Source organism: Teleopsis dalmanni, chromosome 2 (genome assembly GCF_002237135.1).
Source record: "Teleopsis dalmanni isolate 2A chromosome 2, ASM223713v2, whole genome shotgun sequence".
Classification (NCBI taxonomy): domain Eukaryota; kingdom Metazoa; phylum Arthropoda; class Insecta; order Diptera; family Diopsidae; genus Teleopsis; species Teleopsis dalmanni.
Window position 1 is genome coordinate 4,855,451 of NC_051847.1, and position 20,058 is coordinate 4,875,508.

At 29.1% G+C, this 20,058-nt stretch overlaps 1 protein-coding gene across 4 annotated transcripts in view; it reads left to right on the forward strand.

Moving 5' to 3' along the window:
* The window catches only part of LOC119685540 (KN motif and ankyrin repeat domain-containing protein 1), a 45,436-nt gene that overhangs the window by 1,771 nt on the left and 23,607 nt on the right, over positions 1–20,058 (forward strand). Inside the window, exons 2-3 of one of the 4 annotated variants that reach the window (XM_038099847.1) lie at positions 519–835; positions 1,043–1,287. In XM_038099847.1, coding sequence (XP_037955775.1) covers positions 1,286–1,287 — 2 coding nt within the window. In that variant the 5' untranslated portion in view covers positions 519–835; positions 1,043–1,285. Of the gene's footprint in view, positions 1–518; positions 1,288–18,938; positions 19,111–20,058 lie in introns of those variants that run through there. The other 3 variants (XM_038099846.1, XM_038099848.1, XM_038099845.1) reach the window with 3 other exon arrangements.

Sequence of the window (20,058 nt, forward strand, 5' to 3'; positions counted from 1 at the left end):
AATATTTTTTGTTTTATAATCAACGTAAATAATTATAAAACTGATGTTACTCCAGTTTAAGTTCTCGGCAAACTAAGCATGAACTTGGTACCAAAATCCTTACGAAGACTACTATTTTTGCCATAAATAATGTAATATTAATTTTTTATAGAGAATTTTGACACATCTAAATCCTGAGAAAGTTACTCTTTTATGAAACATAAACCTTGTTTTAAAATCAGTTTAACAAAAATTGCTTTACGCTAACATTAGTGAACCTTTAAAGTAATTTAATAGATGTTATCTGTCTATAAAATGTGTTTCAAAAACACAACTTTTAAAAAATTTTAGTATTCGATTACTCATTTAAATAAATTTATTGTGTGTTGAAATTATCTATTTCCTTTCAATCTCTATCTATTCACATTACTAAATTATTACAAGTGTACTAATACTTTTTGAATTATATTTATATTTCGCAAGATTTTCAACATTTTTATTATTAATTTATTTTTTCTTTAAATTTATTTTCTTTGCAGAAATTTACCGTCATTGACATGCGCAACTAAATTGCAATCGGCGGAATTAACTGATTTAAAATGCAATACATAACGTACAATTGCTGTAGATACAAACACCATAGAGCGGCAAAAGACGTTAACAAAATGCTCGTCTGAATTTACAACAATAATCGGAATAACGTTAACAAAACGTTACAAGCATACTCAATACTAAATACGACATAAACATCATTATTACCTTAACTAAACACGAATGCAATTATCATAATAATCATTATCTGCGACTTGGATATTGTTGCCCAAAAGTATCTTCACTGCTTACCAAAATCTCCAGGGTAAAACGAAAATATTTTCTAGTGGCGCTAATTAAGCTCGTCCAAGTGCGGGCTTTCTATGGCAAAAAAAATTTGTTGCTTTCGGAATAAATTTCTTGAAAATTGTTTAAGCCTTTTAAGGCACAATCTGAAGTAGCCAAAAAAGATTAATTCACTTTTGAAATGTTTTCATAGTAAAAATGTGAAATTTTTCTTTTTTTCGGAAAGTGTGGACAGCAATCTACAAGCGCTTCGCTGAACTTTAGCAACATTTGACTTAACCCCAAGTGCAGTAGCGGTATTGATCTTCATCAGTTTCGGAAATAACCTCGGCAAGTGAACGGTCAGACTATTTCAGCAACTGCATTTGCAACATAAACTGCGACTACGAAGGCATTGAAAATATTTTTGCTTATTAGCATCTGAGGATACGAAACTCGAATTGGCCTGCACTGCAGAATTCCAAACAAAATGTGAGTAAATTTATGGGAATTTTTTATATTAGTGAATAAGTGAAATAGTTGCATTCGGGACTGTTCAAATAATACTGAATAATAATATCACAAAGTCAGAGAAGCTAATATTCAGTTGCTGAAATTACATTTAGAATTGTAGCGGCACGACCTTTTTAAATTTTTTTAAGTAGAAATATTTATAAAGAGAATTATTTACTTTGAGGTTCACTCATAATCGCTGATCACCGATTAAATGGCACAAAAAGTGGATGTGTATTTGCTACTGCTTTGTTGCTGCTGTTGAATGTTTTCCTATATGGACACACTACTTCCACTTCGTACAATGAAAGTGGTACGCTGGAATCTTCCATTTAAAATCTCTTCTAACACAGTTGAACTCATTATGCTGTATTCGATAAGTGGTCGTCTTTGGCTTACTTTTCCTGTGATACACATAATGGAAAGCGAACGAATCAAGTGTGCTTCTTTAAGCGAAAAATGTGATAAATGTGATAAAAATTGCCAATTTCGTGCAAGAATGTCCTCTTTTTGTAATGTATGCTGCTTTTGTCCTTATTTAATGGTTCACTTTGTCCACACAATATCACATGTACTTCTCATGCCATGTGGGTATTTGGGTCACAGCATGTCTTCAGAATGTACAAAAGAATTTTTGAAATTTTAATTGAACTAAAAATCATACAGAAGTCGAAGTCAGAAAAGAAATTAAAGACCTTTTCGGTGATGGTTAAAGGTGTGAAAGATTATTGATTCTTGATTTAAGTTGAAATGTTCTGGAAAAAGGAAAATAAGTTAATTGTGGTTGTGAAGAAAATTGGTTTAGGTGCAAAACTCACGTAGTGTGACTAATAAGCAGTAAGCAGAATTGAACAACTTCGTAATGTTCAGGTCCACAAAATATTAATAATATATATTACGACAACTGGTTCTAAGATTCTCTAATATCGAAAATGTTTAAAGGTTTCCCAAATTTTTTTTTTCTGCCGATTTTCCTATGTGCTTTCAATGTAGTTAATTGGCATTTCGATTATTTTTTAATTTTGTGATGCTGTTAGCTGGAAGTTTGTCCCTTGTTTATATGTGAGTTGGTGAGTGAAGTGAAGAATTTAAATTAGTAAAGCAATTCGTATGAAATCTGTTTAATTTACTGAATGATGTGAGGGATTATTGCATTTATTCTCTTATTGTTAATGTACAATTAATTTTGACTCCTTCAAACTAAAGTTTCTTCTGACTGTTTAAAGGCACAAACAGCAATATTCACACATATTATAATTCAGATTAAAAAGTTGTAATATATAAATCATTCAAAAATATTTCATTCTGAAGCAATTGTTACATTATTTATCTATAATCTAATTATATTTTATTAAAATTTTGACTTTCGACCAAGCCCATGTCGATTTATTAACAAGTTACCTGCACTCAAGGACGCATATGAAAGCAATATTGCCTGCATGGAGTTTTCGTAAGACACTGCGTTTGATATGTCATGTCAATATGCATTAAGACATGTCGGACATTTCCAGTATGTCGAAGCCAGAGGCAAATTGATCATTGCAGATAAGAATTTCTTGTAAACACATTTTTTAATGTTCGTATTAAGTTTTTAAAATTATTTATAGCATGTAAATGCTATTTCTTAACATATATCAGTTATGAAGATCAAAAAAAATATTTGTATATATGTAAACAGTGCATTGGTTCGATATAAAGATACTGATTATATGTCAATGTAAAGTAATATATGTATATACAATTCAATTTCTATTCGGATATATCATAAAGATGCTATATTGTCTACTATTGAGGGATTTCGCTTCATCGAGGGTATATGAAGGGTCATGATAATTATAATATAGTGATTGAAATATTACTTACATACTTACGGTAGTCCTCTTCTGCTCGTGATGCATAGGGTCTTCGAGGTTTTATTCATTTTGGCAATGTTTTGGTGTGAATTTAGCACCTCCATATTCGATGTGCCGGCTGCTACTTGAGCAAGGGAATTATCAGGACTTTAATAATTACCCCATAGACACAAATATCCATTTAGGTGTATTTTGATACTTAGACATTATTGTCAATGTTTGATGAGTGCAAAGACGTCAAATATATAAACACATATGTATAGCAAGCTGCTTGATTTAAGTACAGACAGCCGCTCCAGCCGCACCTAGCCTGGTAAAACAGACGTTGAAAAAGTTGTGGATTGCGGTTAGCTTCATTGCTCCTTCAAGATCTTATAGGTGAGATTGGCCCTACTAGTAGCTATGTTACTCCTGGCAGCGCTTGATAAATCAGCGCAACTATTATGCTTTCTTACTAGTTCAAGGTGACAATTCCTGAGGAGTTGTCATCTTGAAATAATACACCCACTAAAAGGCACACTATTCTCGAATCTTGATCGTTTGGATCAAAAAGCGGAAATATCGAAATATATATTAATTTATGATTTCTTTTGTAAGTGAACACAGTGTTTGAAAATTGATTGAAAAAATAAGCTTTACCCGAAAAATGTTAAAATTATCATAACTTAGGTCAATTAGGTTCAAATGAGAATCTAACCTGATGTACACTAAAACCATAAAGTACTTTTCATACAACTGTGTAATACATTGCCCGAAGTATGCGAAGAGAATTCAAACATCATTTGACCGACATTGTCTATACTACTCGTATATATGTTACCTTATATACTGAACTTTGTCTTTTCATTCCACAATTAACTATATGAATATAATTATTGCATTTATTCTGACGTTAATTTTTTTCTCTGTAATTAATATTATAAAAAAAAGTAAATAAAGATCTTGTAGAATTTTTTTTAAGATTTAAGTATTTATTTCACTTCTTTTTGTTGTGCTATATTTCCAGACCAATTGTAAAAAATGATATTATTAATGATAGCAATTAAAGTCCAATCTAGTCTTGATCTTATCTACCTAAAAGTGGTTACAATTCTAATATAACTTTGTACTGAAATATACGTTTTGAAATGAATCAGTTTCTATGGGGTTACTAGACTAAAAGATGTATAAAAATGTTGTATGAGATATGTATTGAATTGCTGCTTAGTAGTAAAAGGCTGAAGGCTAAAAATTGCATGTTTAAGTCGAATTGCTGATTTCAAGTTAAAATGAAGAAAAAAAACAAAAAAAAATTAGATAGAAAATGAAATAAAATAAAAATATGAAAAATAAATTACACGCAAGATTGGATACTGAAGTTGTGGTAAGATACAAATTTACCACATGTGGCTTGGTATGACTTTAAGCCAACTGATATTGGCAACTGGCAACTGGCAACTGTTTCCAACCAATCCAATCCTTAAATATATTTTAATGGCTTTTCTTTATGATTTCAATACTCACTGATTTACGATCACCGGCTGTGGCAATTAGTTCCTTCATTTCTCCTCATATATTATTGAATTATCGAAATCTTTTACATATTTTTTCATATTTTTCTTTTTATTTATCTTAAACTACTGGCCTGTAAGTAATTTGTCAGTTTTTACACCACAAGGCAAGATTTTGTTGACTTAATGGTTATGTTTTGACTCTGCCAACATCTTGCAAGGTAAACTGAAACCGCAGATACTCGTATATTAAATATTTTATTTAAGTGTAAAATGATTAATATTTGAGTTACTTAAAAAATGGATATTTATTTTTAAATTATTTTTTAAATATCCCAGGTTAAAGTATCATTAGTTAGTCACTTGATAAATAATTGAAATGTTTTAAAATATATATGGGCGATGAAGTCATATGTCAGAAGTGATATGGTACTGTTTTCAAAAATTGTACTCATAAATAAATTTATCCATTCAATCTACTTACAGTTAAGAACCTCTTGTTAAAGTATAGTACGACTATTATCATTATGGATTAACTCATAACAATTACAATGTTGTAAAAATGTAAAATAATTCTCTGAAGGCGCTGCACTGTCTGGTTATTATTTTCATGTAAGTTAATTGAGTATTTCAAAGCAGCATTGAACAGATTTCGTTGTCTATTATTAAAAAAATATTTGAAGTTATTACTTAAATGGCACCTATTAACCTTTGAGAGTTTATGTAATAAATAATAATAATGCAAGCCAAATGAATATGGAAAAAAAGTTAAGTAATTTGTGTAATTTTACTGGTTTCTAGTCACTCTAAGCAACTATTAGACAAATTATAATGATTTCTATCTACAACAACTTGTACGACAACTCCCCCTAGTATTGTGGATACGAACAGGGTCAAGCGTTGACATTTGCTGAATGAACTTGATTCTAAGATAAATGAAAACAATCGTTGAAAATGCATTGTACAAATTTGAGCTTGAATTTGTGTTAATTTTTTAGATACAAAAAAGATTTCATACACTCGTTAGTGCATTCATAAACGCTAATCAAAAATGCATCAAAATTGTGCCACAAAACGAGAAAAATATGATTTAATGTACATAAAAGTATCTAGAATCATTTGTATTTATAAATATTTAATTTTTTAAGATTTTATATTTGGTTTTAATAGTAGTGGTTGACATTAGTTAAGCTTTTCAATTCATTAAACATATGTCATTTTTAATAAAAAATAAATAAATAGTGATCAAGTGTTGCAACTTAATTTGCTTGTTTGTTGATTTTGTACGGATTTTAGAACATACAAATAGTAGAATAATATATTAAATACGAGTATCTGACTAAAATATTAAAGTTTTCAGAATCGAAAGTTGTTTATAAAAGAGAATGAGTGTATTAAATTCAAAGATTCCAAATTCAATTCCAAAGAATTTATATTAAAAGTTTCATATCGGTTAACTTGGATTATATCTGAGGTTGTAGTGATCGATTTACGCCTTGCGGTTCATAATATTCCTGTATTAAACTCGGAATGTTTGGAACTTTTTCAAATATTTAAAGAAGTATAAAATGTTCTTATAAGCCATGTACCGCAGTTATCTAAGAATTTGAAATAAATATTAAAAATAGATATAAATAATAGCTATCTACTTTGTTTTGAAATTTTATTTGTCTCTAATTTTTATCTTTTAAAAAAACATTACATGTGTTCATCTCAGCTTAGTCTTCCTTAGTTTACATATATGTAGATCGTGGAGATATCAAAATTTTATTTCGATTTTTGTATATATGTTTTCTGTTTCATTATACTTTCAAATAGATTTGATTTTAATTATTTAATAAATTCTTGATTACTGATTTGAATGGAATTTCGTGTTATTATAGAAAAGCCACAAATACGCCACCGCAATAAGTTTTGTGGCAAAGTCACTAATGGTCACTAACTTTTGATTTAATATTCCCCAAACACGTTTCGTTAATCAATTAACTATGATCTAAGCTGTTTATTTAAATAATTAAAAAAATAATAAAAATAATAGTTGTGCACTATAAAAATATTGAAAAAAAATAAAAAGGTAGAAATACTCGTAGCATGCAAGGAATTTTATAACCAATTTTTTATACTCAGTTTGGAATATTTGAGTTCTTGAAATCTTTTTATGGAAATCTGTTTGAATTTCGCCGCCAACGCAACATTACAAAAGTATCTTTTTGTTGTTTTCTTGTATTTGCTGAATAAACTCTTTTTTTCCATCTTTTTGTGATGATTTGTTCATTTTAGAGTTCTTTACTTTTCTAACAGTCACGATGTCAGAAAAAAGATGATATAACGGCATGAGTAGCTGAAATTCTTTTTGTGAGAACTCAGATTAGCGCATCTAAGAGGTTGGCGTTTATAAAATCAAGTAGTGAATGCGCTTAAGGTAATCGGTCAAGTAGTTTTTTTGAACTATGAATATTTATTGTTTTAAGATATTTTGTTTTAAAAAATTGTTAAGCTAATAATAAAATTGAAAGGTGAAGCATATAACAATTGTCTTAATATACCTTATGATATACCTGATTCACATATAATAAGCTTCAAGTGATTTGGAATCGTTATAAATGCTGTTAGCTTCTTTAGATTCTAAAAAATTTAGAATCTTCTCTTATAAAAATGGCTCATATAATTTAAAACATTTTGGAAACTGAACTTATATTTGTATCTCATATTATTATATTGAATTTATTATATATGTATTGTGAAAATATGTTTGTTTTGGAAAAATATTTAAATCCGAAATTTATAACCCACTACTGTTCAAGTAATATCTTCTTGCTTAAAGGGATTTTGTTGAGTTTTAAGATAAGTTTTATGTAGAAACCGACAATAATGAAACGTAATTGAAGGTTTGAGATATTACAAAAAATAAGGTAAACCTGCAAACGAAAAGATGGCTCGACAAGAGACGAGAAGCATTGAAGCCACTGGTAAAATTTTAGCCCTAGTTTCTTGTGATGTGTAAAATATAAACTTGACTAGAGAATTATATAAATACGTTAAAGCACATAGAGATATGACTTCTTCTAGTAGTGATCAAAATTAATTAAAGTTTGAACTGCATTTTCACGTTTGCTTGAATTATTCTATATTTTTAACTTAAAAATACTTTCGATTGGAAAATAAAAATGCACTTTTACAAATCTTACTTTAAAATCATAAAATGCTATTAAGTATAGCTGAAAAAATTATAAAATGCAAATAATTTATAACTTTTCATTCTGTACTTCTTAAGTCGTATGATATTATATTGCTATTAACTTCAAATTAAAGCAAAAATATCTTATCTATTCCTACTTTCTTGTTTAGAATACAGTAGAATACTATATTAATAGTATGTTAAGTGCTAACAAGTTGAGCTTCTAATGGGAATGCGTATTTTATATCATTTAGTGATGGTCTTATAATGTTAATTATAGTATTTTAAGCATTTGCATATTGTTGTGTTAAACAACCATTTGAACTTATAGTTAAACACAAATCTATTACAAATTATCTAAATATATAAACTGATTAATATAAGTAATTTGCATAAAACGATTAAAAAAAATTATACGCATATAAAATTCCAAACACTTCATAGGCATGAAAAAAAATATTATGTCAATATTCATTTATGCAAATCCATGTGAATCAAGGCATAATTTATAAATTAGAATGTGTCTGAAATCTATTTAATTCTTATTAAAAAACTACAAAAAAATAACAAAAAATCGAACTGGTATTTAAGCAAATAAATATTTTGCGCATTTTTTGTGCTTGGCTAAAAAATAGTAAACAAAATAATTTCGCATATTTTAAAATTTAAATGAAATCAACACCTTCAACAAAATCTTACAGATACAAATCTATAGATACATTTACATACATCGGGTAGATAGCTTGGGACCACGAGTAGCAGGAGACTTAACACTTCTCAGTGTCTTGCGTCTAAATCCGTTTAAGAGTCTTTGTTTTTACAGACAATGGCCACACAAAACTGTCAACGTCGAAGGTGAGCTTGACAAATCTTTGTGCCACGGAACAGTTGGCAACTGTTAAGTGAATATTTTATTGGCCATTTGAGATTTTAAAGTAATAATAAATTTCAATTTAAATCACAAAAAATAATACACGAAAGATTTGTTCAACAAAAACATAAGAGCGCTGTAAACAATTATAAGTCGTCACAAACCTTGAACTGAAAATTATAAGTTTGCGCTTAATTAAGTTAAAATGCATTACTTACGAGTATACGTAAGGTTCACGTAACACTTCAGAAATGACAACCTCTGAGTTAAATTATGTACTTAAAATAGAAAAGCTTATAAATTACGATTGAAGAATAATTACTTAATGACTAGTCAATGAGTTCTCAATGTACTCTACTCATTACGTATACATAGTCTAAATGCGAGACTCATTTCCTCATTTCTGATTTCTTTAGAAAGTAATTTAAGTTGTCTTGGTATCAGATTGATCATGAGGATTGTGATAGAAATGAAAGCGTAGTACTTCACGTGAAGTGATGAAAACAAAAGCTATTTTTTGGTGATAGTACTAAATACTAAAAATATAGACAAAAACGTATATCTATAGAAATGAATACAGTCCCATAGTCTAAAGTATTCAAAAAAGTCTCGCATTTTTAATGCTAAAAGAATTGAATCAGTACTTCCTTATATGAAGTATTAACGGGCCACTTCATCTGCATTAAACACTTATACAAACTAGGACTTATTAACATATTTACTTAAAGATTCTGTAATACGATCGATGAAACGTTGGAATAGATAATCAGGAAAAGATTTTAATACTCCAAGAAAAAGATTTTAAATTAAGCATACATAATCTGAATAAAGTCTTGAATATACATTATATATACAATCTCTGGAAGGTAATTCGTTTTTCATTTCTTGAATTCAGTTCAAATAACATGAGGCTACGCATCTTTGAATGAAATGTCGATGCAGTTCAAGTTTTCGCTTCTGTGAGCTCCTGGTTATAGGCAGTTGCAGAACACATAAACTGGCTACTCAAAAAGCCTCTGGTATATCTGCGAAATATCTGAAAGCTCTAGGCATGCCGCTAGCATCATACAAACAGTAGAAACTCTCAGTAAAAAAATAATAAGTGTTACCATTATTTTTAAAAAACCATTTACATTGCAAATATATTAGCAATAATATAACTTTTTCATTTTTTACATTTGTTTTGAAATTAGAATTAAATCTCTTTATTAGCATATAACTTGCAAAACTGTTTCATATCTAATGAATATCAAAAAATATTCTTTTACTCTAATAAGTATTTATAATTAATAACTATTTGGTTATAGTTAACAATAAGTTGAGTAAACTTATAAACAATTTTTTAGTGAATTTAATTGAAAAATATTTCAAATGAGAAATTCATAAAATAATTATTAAATTTTTCATTTAGAAATTGAAACCTCTACAGAATATAAATAAAAAGTGCAACTGATATGTCATCATTGCAATTAATTGCCTCCGACGTATGATCACGATAATTATTGTGGAGAATTATTAATCGGCAATTGATCGCATGACACAGATTTCTTACTAAGTGGACTAATGCAAATGTGTCGCATATGATGCAATATTATTTACGTTTGGTTGAACGAAAAAATATTGGTATAATTAATATATTACCGATTAATGCATTGCGGCTTTCAGGCAGAGATCAACTTATGTATTGCACTGAAGTAAAAAAAAAATAAATGAGTTGAATAATGCAACAGTTGTTGTGCTTTGACAGGTAGAAAATGATCATTTTGAAAGTTGAAAACCGGCGGGATGACACAAATGCGCTGAATGCAACGACTTGCTATATTATGATTGATGATTGCTCTAAAAAAGCTTGCAATATGCAAAACTAACTGAACAATTTATAGAAGTTGACCAATGCATTGCCGATAAAGGGAACATAGAACATCAACAAAACGAACTCAGCACCAAACTTTTTTTTGTTGTTGGTGTGTTTTAAAAAAAAATTCTAAGAATTACTTATTGTCATAAATACACAATGTTTATGAACATAAATAGTAAATCAGTATAAATCGCTTGTTTGTCTAAGCATACACAATTTGTATCTATGCATAACGACGTTAACGAATTAAATGTCAAGCAATCACAATCCCATTAACTTCAAAATCATAAAAAGCAAAATATGTGAAATCTACTCATACGAAAGGCAAAAACATTTCCGTCATTGACATATTTTTGCGCTTAGGCAATATTTAAGTAGTTTTGCTAACAAACTTAACTAAAACAACAACGAAAACAACTTCGCGGGCAAGTATCTCAGCGCTATTTATTAACAATCATAAAAGTAACAATTTCAGTTGAAAAGTTAAAATCCAACAAAATTGAAGCAAAAAAGAAAAAGTGTCAAGTTTTGTAATTTGCACTGAGCCGAGAAGAAAAATGCGCATTAAAATGCTACACAAACAAAATAAAAATCCTAATTTATTGATTAGGCGATTTTTAGTGCCATTGAAGTCATCCATCCGATAACTACAATTACCCTAATAGCGATAACGTTCGCTGGAGTCAGTATTCGCAGAAAATTAATGGCGTTAATGAAAAGCCGAAAGATGCTGTACTGCATCTTGTGCCTTGCGTATCTATCAATGGCTTGTCTGCTTCTGCGTATGCGAGCCAATGCAAGTCTCTCATGCTCTCAGTTTATTTTAAAATCAACATTTTTGTATATACGAGTATATTCCTTATTTTAATTTATTTAGTCACATTTATCAACAACTTTTCATTAACGGTTGCAAGGCTAGTTTTTGTCTCATTAAGATACTTAAATTTTGCATTCATACAAATTCAAATTTTTTTCAAATGCAAATGAACACTCAAACAAAAATTGCCAACTTTATGTTTATTATAGAAACGAAAACGTTTTCAAATAAAATCAAACTCATAAAAAATCATGTTTAAAAAATTCTCTTTTATTTAAAGATACTTTTTAAAAAAAACGAAAGTAAAGTAAATTGAAATTTCCTAGGGATTTTTTGCAATCCACTTATTTATCCTTATTTATTGTACTTATTTATTAATTTTCTGTTAAAGTTTTTCAAATTTATGTAATTATTTATTAAACATCTTATAAAATTTTTATAATGGTAATACCTAATTTTTATCTAATTTATCCAACACGTAATTCTGGTAAATACCCACACTCGTTGCCATACCGACATAATTTACTATTTCCCTCAATTTACTCGAACTCGCACACGGCTTTAGTCAAGTAAATTTATATAACTTTGGTTTATGCAATATAGCAAGTTTGTAAATAAGTATTAAAAATTGATGAAACTCAGCATTTATAAAACGTATATCAAGTATACCTTGGGTTTGTGTGGCAACATGTGAGACCATGCTTCGAGTTTGACAGGATTATTATATACTTCATGACACCTGCAGCCCAAATAAATATAAATGGACAATTAAACAACTAGCTGTTTCCAAAAACCAATTATAATGGTTATATGGCAGTATTAGAAACAGTTGGTATGACCAGCCTAAGTACTTAGGACGTGTGCGAGTTAGGCTTAGTTGATGCTAAACCAAATGGGAGATATTTTGGGATTTTTTGCACTGCATTTATCAACACGTATCGTCACATCACTATATTATCGGCACAACTTCGAATTTCCCTCATTTAGAATGCAACTAAGCCTAACTCGCACACGTCCTTAGAATTTAAAACAATATTTTTGGATTTGAAAATTTTCTGACAATATTAGACTCTTTTCAATTCGATCTACAATTCTTATTAAAGAACATAAGAATTTGTAATACATGTATTTAGCAAAAAATTCTATTTAAATTTAAATTTTATTATTACTCATTTTATTTTTATTAATTCATTTTATTAATCCGACATTTAAACTTGGCAATAAATAGCATTTATAAAATTCTTGCACTAACATTTTATTACTTGTGTAACTGATATTTGCATGTTGATGACGTGATTGTATTACAATTTAATTACTGTTATTAAATGTTGCATTTTGCACTTGAGGCACTCTAATATAATTTAATGTAAGTAATTTTCAATTTTAAAGATTTTGCGATAAAAAAATTATTATAATAGCAACAACAATAAGAACAACAACAAACTTGAAAGCAAAATGATGTAGGAAATCAATTTAATGAAACTAAAATTTATAGTTTCGTAAAGTACGTAGAAATGATTATTTGCATGCATTAAGTACTTTTTATAAAAAAAAAGATTTTTATGAGAGCCCCTTGGGCCCCTGAAATATTACAAATTCAATCAAAAATGCTGCCTGTGCATGACAACAGCTTCATTATTTTTTATTTGAATTATTTTGCATTATTTTTCTAACCTCTAACAGAAAGAACAACGAAATCATTTACATATTTAATGTGAAATTGCGTTGGCTTGAGTACAATCAATCAATCAGTCAATCAATTGATCATCAACTGCATAGGAGAACGTCTGACGGTATCAACAGCTGTGGCCTCAACATCTCCAAGAGCAATTTAAGCGAAAAATCTAAATTGATGAGAAAACGTACATCACTGGTTCCGTAGTTATGTTGTGGTTACTGGGACTTTGCAAAATTAACGCCTGAAGCTTTATTGAAATTTATTGTTTCAACAAAATGACTACGTTCCTCCACACCGAATGCAGCCTGTAACTGACTGACAACTGCACTACTCTTGGTTTTGTAATGGTGAAGCGCTTATTGTTTTTCGATTGTACAGTACAATACTCTTCGCCATTCAATTATTTTTGCACTTTAGCAACGAATTAAAATTGCATGCAAGAGGCGACAGATAACTAGTAAATTTCATATTGAATAAAATTGTGCATTTTTTCTATTTTTTCTCTGCTTTTAAGTCACAATTTTTTGTGCATGTTGCACCACAATTGCATAAATATTAACAAAGCCAAATCAAAACATAAACACTTTTGCATACAAATGGTAAATGGTTAATGGTAAATGGCGAATGGTAATTGGTAAATGCGAGTACTTTAAATCCAAATCAGACGTGGGTCTATGGCAAGTCAGCTTAAATCGCAATGTGGCAAGAATTATGCTCAAAAGCGGATATATTTAGATCTGTGCATTGATAAGACATTCATTAAATTTATTTGCCACGCTAGTAACGATTATTATTATTGCAAATGAAAGACATACCGAATAGCTTTCGGCATATGCGGAATGACGCCAATAATGTTTATTGCTCGAAATGAGCATAAACATTTCGTGCTGGCATACGTATACCATGCAATAAATACTTGTGCTATAATTTATAGCATGCAATAAGGTCTGCTTTAAGGTACATTTTTATTAGTCGTATGTTAATTTTTATAAACAATACGACTAAAAGAAATCAAATAAAAAGTTATATGAAAAAGTGGTTTCCATATGCACTAAATTGCAAGAAAAATAATATCAAAAAAATGATATTATACTATTAGCACAGGTAAAGTTCACTGAAAACATACTTCTAACTTTCAATTTCTGCTTATTTAATATTTATTAAATAAAGAGTATTTATCTCTTAAGTTCAGTATTATTGAACTTTTGATAATGCTTGGTTAGTTGCAGTGGCTAATCAGCAAATACTCTACCCCTTAATACCATGTTTCTTGTTAGAAACTTCTGTAGAAACCAGATAAATTCCATTGAATTTATGTAATTTAACAGATTAATTACCCTGCATAAAGAGCAATCCGACAAATTGCTGAGATAACACGTTCCCACAAATCCGTTCCTATTATTCGCTAAAGCTGGGCAATCACAGAAGTAATGCATAATAGTTTTTTCTTCATTTCCGCGTGGACTACTAAGCACTGGTAGCCTGAGAGAACTTCAATTAGTCTAGTCTCAATTAGTAACGCGATTATGCAATTGGGGTTAAATATTGTATAATGTCATAGTAATATATTAATAATGTTTCCCTTTTAGTTCCGTCTTTGCTACTGAATGTGCAACGAGTGTTTTACTCTTCATTATTTAACTATTATTTGTTACAGTGATTCCTGTTAACAGGTCCTATGATCCTGAAATAGGATCATGAAAGTTTAAATTGTAATTATGATTATAATATAAATAAATGTAATACCAAAAATTAAAAACAAATTTAATTTAAAAATTAAATAAATTTCTTTAATATTATAACTTTAATGTCTTTATTTGAATCTTTAGAGACTGAAACTCATTTGATATCTTTTTAAGTATCAATGTTTAGTTAATGACTTAAGGCTGATTAATGATGTGCGTACTTCTTAAAAGCAGCAACAATTGCTGTTTAGTATTTTTTACTTCAAAGAATTTTTGGCACACTCTTCAATTATCTCTTCAACAGAATACATAATTGCTTTTTCAATGAAGTGCCACAAAGAAAACACTTTGACACTTGCAAAGAAGGGGTCGCTTTCTTGACATGATGAATGAGTGTCTAGGCTCCAAACCAACGATACCAGATCTTTTATAATTTTTTTTCTAAAAGAATCTCTGTCGGTAGTGTAGAAAGACATTTCAAAGGTGTTAACCTCATTTTCTGCCGCTTTCAGTTATTTTGAAACGCTTTCAATTTTCATGCTTAAAAGATTTAAACTTTTCGAATTGTTTCGAATTGTTTTATGCTGGATTTGTTTATTTGTAAAACATGTTGGATTGTTAAGAAAATACTATCAAGTTCGTTTTTACATGTAAAAGCCATTATGCACACTTAATTAATTGTTTATAAACCTCAAGTGTAACAATTAAAGACCATAAGAGACAGCATCAATCATTAAAATTTGTTAGCGGATTAGAAACCGAAATTCCAATAAATTGTTGATGGTCATAAAGAGATAATGACAATGGCATATGATTTCTACTTAATATTATAATAAAAACTTGTTATATACATTTTTTTTCTTTTTTTTTTATGCCTTACTGTTTATTTTTCTAATTAGCACAAAATATTTTAAATATTCGTATTACTACACAATAAAAACTACAATGCATTTCGCTTCCTAACCTGACTGGCATGCGCTAATTAATTTAACAAATTTGTATAGATTAAAGAGTTTCCACTTAAATACTAATTAAGCTGAAGATGAAATAAAAGTGAAATAAATAGTTACTTTAGAAACAAAATTAAAAATGCACTTAGGACTGTTGCCTTTCATTTCAAATTATTATTATATGGTAGTGTTCGCGTGTAGTTTTTATGTAATGCGGTTGAAGGTAATACAATAGGTTGGTTTCATATCACTAAGTGATTTGTTTGTTAAAAACAATTCTAATAAATAACTCCAATGGTTTTATAATAAAATCACTTATATGAGAATACACTTATACTTCACAGGTTGGTCAGGTGGTTTCAATTAAATTTTACTATTTTCATTATAGACGTTGAGTTTTCTGAGGCTAAGTTCAGTCTTTCATAAAGCAAATCATAATTTTTTATATTTCCAGAGACATTTCGAAAAATCAAATATATCTATATCTTCAAGTTATTTGGGAAAAATTAGGGAAGATTCATTGAAGGTGAAGTGAAGTTGATAGAGTTATTTCAGTGACATTTTTTTAAAGCCGTGATATTTTTAAGTGAGCATTCAGTTTTTTCACTACAGGTGTTAATCCGAGAAATACTGCAACTTGTAAAAACGCAACTCCCATTTGACTTCCTGGTACCATAATAGGTAATAATTTATGCTAAAGTTTGTAGATTTGTAGGCTTTGACAATTCCTAAGTTTTTACAGATATTGAAAGTCAAATATTCTTATTGAATCAAACCTAGTGGTCCGATTGTATTTTGTTGTTCAATTTCATAGAGTAATATACTGAAAAATATAGGTATAATTACGTTATATATATAATTAGGCATAATTATGTTACAAGCAGTTCTTTAATCTTCAATACCTCTTGGTATTATTGTCGTTTTCGTAAGAGATCTTTATCGCGGAACATTGTTCTCCGTTATTAGTGTGTGTGGATTTTGGATAAAGAGAATAGTAAAGACACACTTTTAAGTCATAAATTAAAAAATAAATATTATTATTTTTTCAATAAAATAACAATTATTACTTTAGATCGTTAACATTATATCTGCTTTGTTTATTTTAAAGAGATGGTGGAAAAGGATTGTTTAAATTTAAATAAAATTCAAAATTGGATAGTAAAATTTAATAATTTATTTTGAATATGTCGAATATATAGATTTGAATATTTTTTCCAGAGATATATATGTGTATTCGAGATCAAGTTTTATTAATTTTCTCATAACTATTTTATGTTTTTTATTATGTCGAGGCTAGTTGAGTCAGTACACTTGAACACTTTTACTCTCTATTAATTGCGAGGTTTCTTCATAACCACTCTTTACGCCTTGACTGGATTATTGTTTATCACTTCAGCAGACTAAGCAATAATTGACCTCAGATCTGCATACTTCCCTGAGGAGCCTGTATGCATTCTGAGATTTGATAACACGGTATTAGTACGCCTGTCAGTGTTCATAAATAATTTCAGGGCTCTATCCTTTATGTATTTTTTGATCGGATCAATCTTGAGGTCCCTGAGGATGTCATTCGTCCTAATGTACCATGGTCTTCTCAGAGTTAGTGTTATTTATATGCATACACGTTTAAATTCTCATTTCGTTAAGTTAAAGTTCATTCTCATCAGAGATCCATATTTATGAACTGAAGTAATTAATCTTTTTATTTACCATAAAAATATTTAAATATAAGTGTTTAGTGTTATGTGATAAGAAAATCTAATATTTTTATGTCATAAATAAACAAAAATACTTGCAGTTCATGAGGAATGAAATGTCAATAAAAGCAAAAAAGTCTACAAATGGTTGGGTTGAATGAGTTGCACTGTGATTATCTTATCTAGTGGTATAATATTTGACATGAAAGCGCTACAAACTATTTGTTTAGTATACGCTTACAGTCCAAAAAAGTAAATAAAAGATTCCTGTTTAATGTGAAACATAAAAATAAATAAATAATACGAACCATAACAATCATGTCATATTGTTGATATGCATATGTCAACTTTAGATGTAGTAAGACTAGGTTCTAAGTCATTCTGAAACTCTACTTAACATTATTTAGGAATTAGTACTTCATTAACATCAGCAATTGTTTTTAATTATTTTGAAAATAAAATTCATAATTCATAAAGTTTTTCTACTCTAATTTCTGATACTCAACGATAATGAGTACTGTTCAACGCTGTACTTAGCCCACTCATTGCTAGCTTTGCGTAATGCGAGTATAAGGCATTGGGAGTTCCGCATATGACGCGTCGAGTCGAATGTATCTTTGATATTGTTATCTGTTGTTTAAACTTATCGGTATATTGCCACTTGTGCTTGGGAGCGAACAAGTGCCGAACTGGTTTCGAAGTACTGCTCCACAAACAATTCGACTTTTCCATTTTTTTGTTAATTAATTAACGTTTTGTATTGTATCTATAAGTAAACACATGAATGCGTTCATACGTATCTCATTCGTATTTTGTTTGTTTCCATTTGTTTATTTGTGATCGAAGCGGTAACACTACACGATTCATTTGCTGAAGTACAATCGAGTCAGTGATTTCTTAGGTTCAAAACTTTGTTAAACAAAAGAAAAGGCATGAATCAAAAAATATACAAAAATATATTAAATAAATACAAACAAAAATTTAATCATTAATAATAGCTTAAATCCGAAATAGCGAAATAGAAAAAGTTCAGTGTCGTTTGATATTTTGCTTTTTAGCCAGTTTAGTCAGATCTTAACACAAACGGTGTGCGGAATATGAGAAGTGAGAACTTGGGGTACAAGTTGTGATTTTATATATTCGCGGTGCTCCAACACTTTTGAAAAATTATAATTAAATTCGCTAAGTAAATATAGAAAAGTGTTGAAAATGTAAAAATTTAATATTGTAGTAAATGACAGTGGAGGGAGATAAAAATTTACATATGAAAATAAAATTTGCCTGTGACACATATGTTATTTTGGCAATGAAAAGATATATATTTTTTAAAAATGCCGTTTGCCCAAAAATGTTTGAAACGAATTTGAAAATTGTGCATATAATTAAATTTAATTATAATAAAAAATGTTGCGAGTTTTTATTCTAAGCTTCGATAAAAATTTTATAAAAATTTTGTGCTGCATTTAAAGCACTTGGTGATACGTGCTTTGCATTCCTTATCGCTCAGGTTTTACCTCAGCATTTTATCACAAAAATTATATTTATTAAACAAAAATAGAATCTAAGCCACTTAATTAAAATTATTATCAACACATAAATCAAATTAACCACGATGATTGCTGTTAGCAATGGCAAATATGATGAGTCAAAAATGGCACAGAATTTCGAAGAAAAAATTAAAAATCTCAGCGCAGCAGAACAGGAAGCAGTTCGCAAATTTTGGAGGTAAATACTACGTACAGAATTCTAATGCACTCTTCAACATTTTTAAAATTAAATAAAAGCTGTGATATATCTCAATTACATATAAAAGTATAAGTTGGCTAATTTACTTCTGTAAAAATTGTTTCTTTATTGGGCGTTTTATTAGACCTGTTTGTTAGTGGTTTCTTGAAAAGTCTAAATGTCCAAGATGATATTCTTAAAATATTTCTATAAGAAGTACTATATACTTTAATATACGTAAAGTTCTTTTACAGTATAATAGACTTAATTTATGAAAATTATAGCAGCTTTATATAGTCTTTTACGCAGCGCAGGCTTAATGGTCCATAAAGAATGATAACAATAATGTAAGGTAATAGTGTTTATATTTATTCTGAAGCAATATATATGTATACTGAGTTATTCGTGAAATATTGTAACTGGGTAGATAGATCGATTTTGGAAATGAATGAGATTAAATGTAGAATATATATAGCTTAAGATTGCGTGCCTAGTCATCACCAACCCAAATCTGTTCCAAGACAGTCTTCCTCCTACTTGCCAGTGCTGAACATTGGTACAATATATACACCGCTGTCTCCTTTTCTTTTAGATATAGTCTGCAAGTGTCTTCCTTAGCAAGAGTTATCTTTTTGAGGTGATGCTTGAAGTTTCCATGTCCAGTAATCGCTGAGGTCAGCCAGCTTAGGTTGCCAACTGTAGTTGGTTTATGCCATATAACAAAATTTGATCAACAGGGTTTGAAGCGATTGAAGTGTTACCAACTACACAGAGGTATATATGTCAAACTGATATTGCCAACCATGTGAAATTCATACGAATGTTGTATATAAAGTTTTATAGAACAAAAGTTATTCGAAATCCGAAACTTATTTCAATTTCTTAAAGTTAATGTTGCAATTATTTTTAATTACTGATTCTTTATTTTTGATTAAATTTAAACTCGAA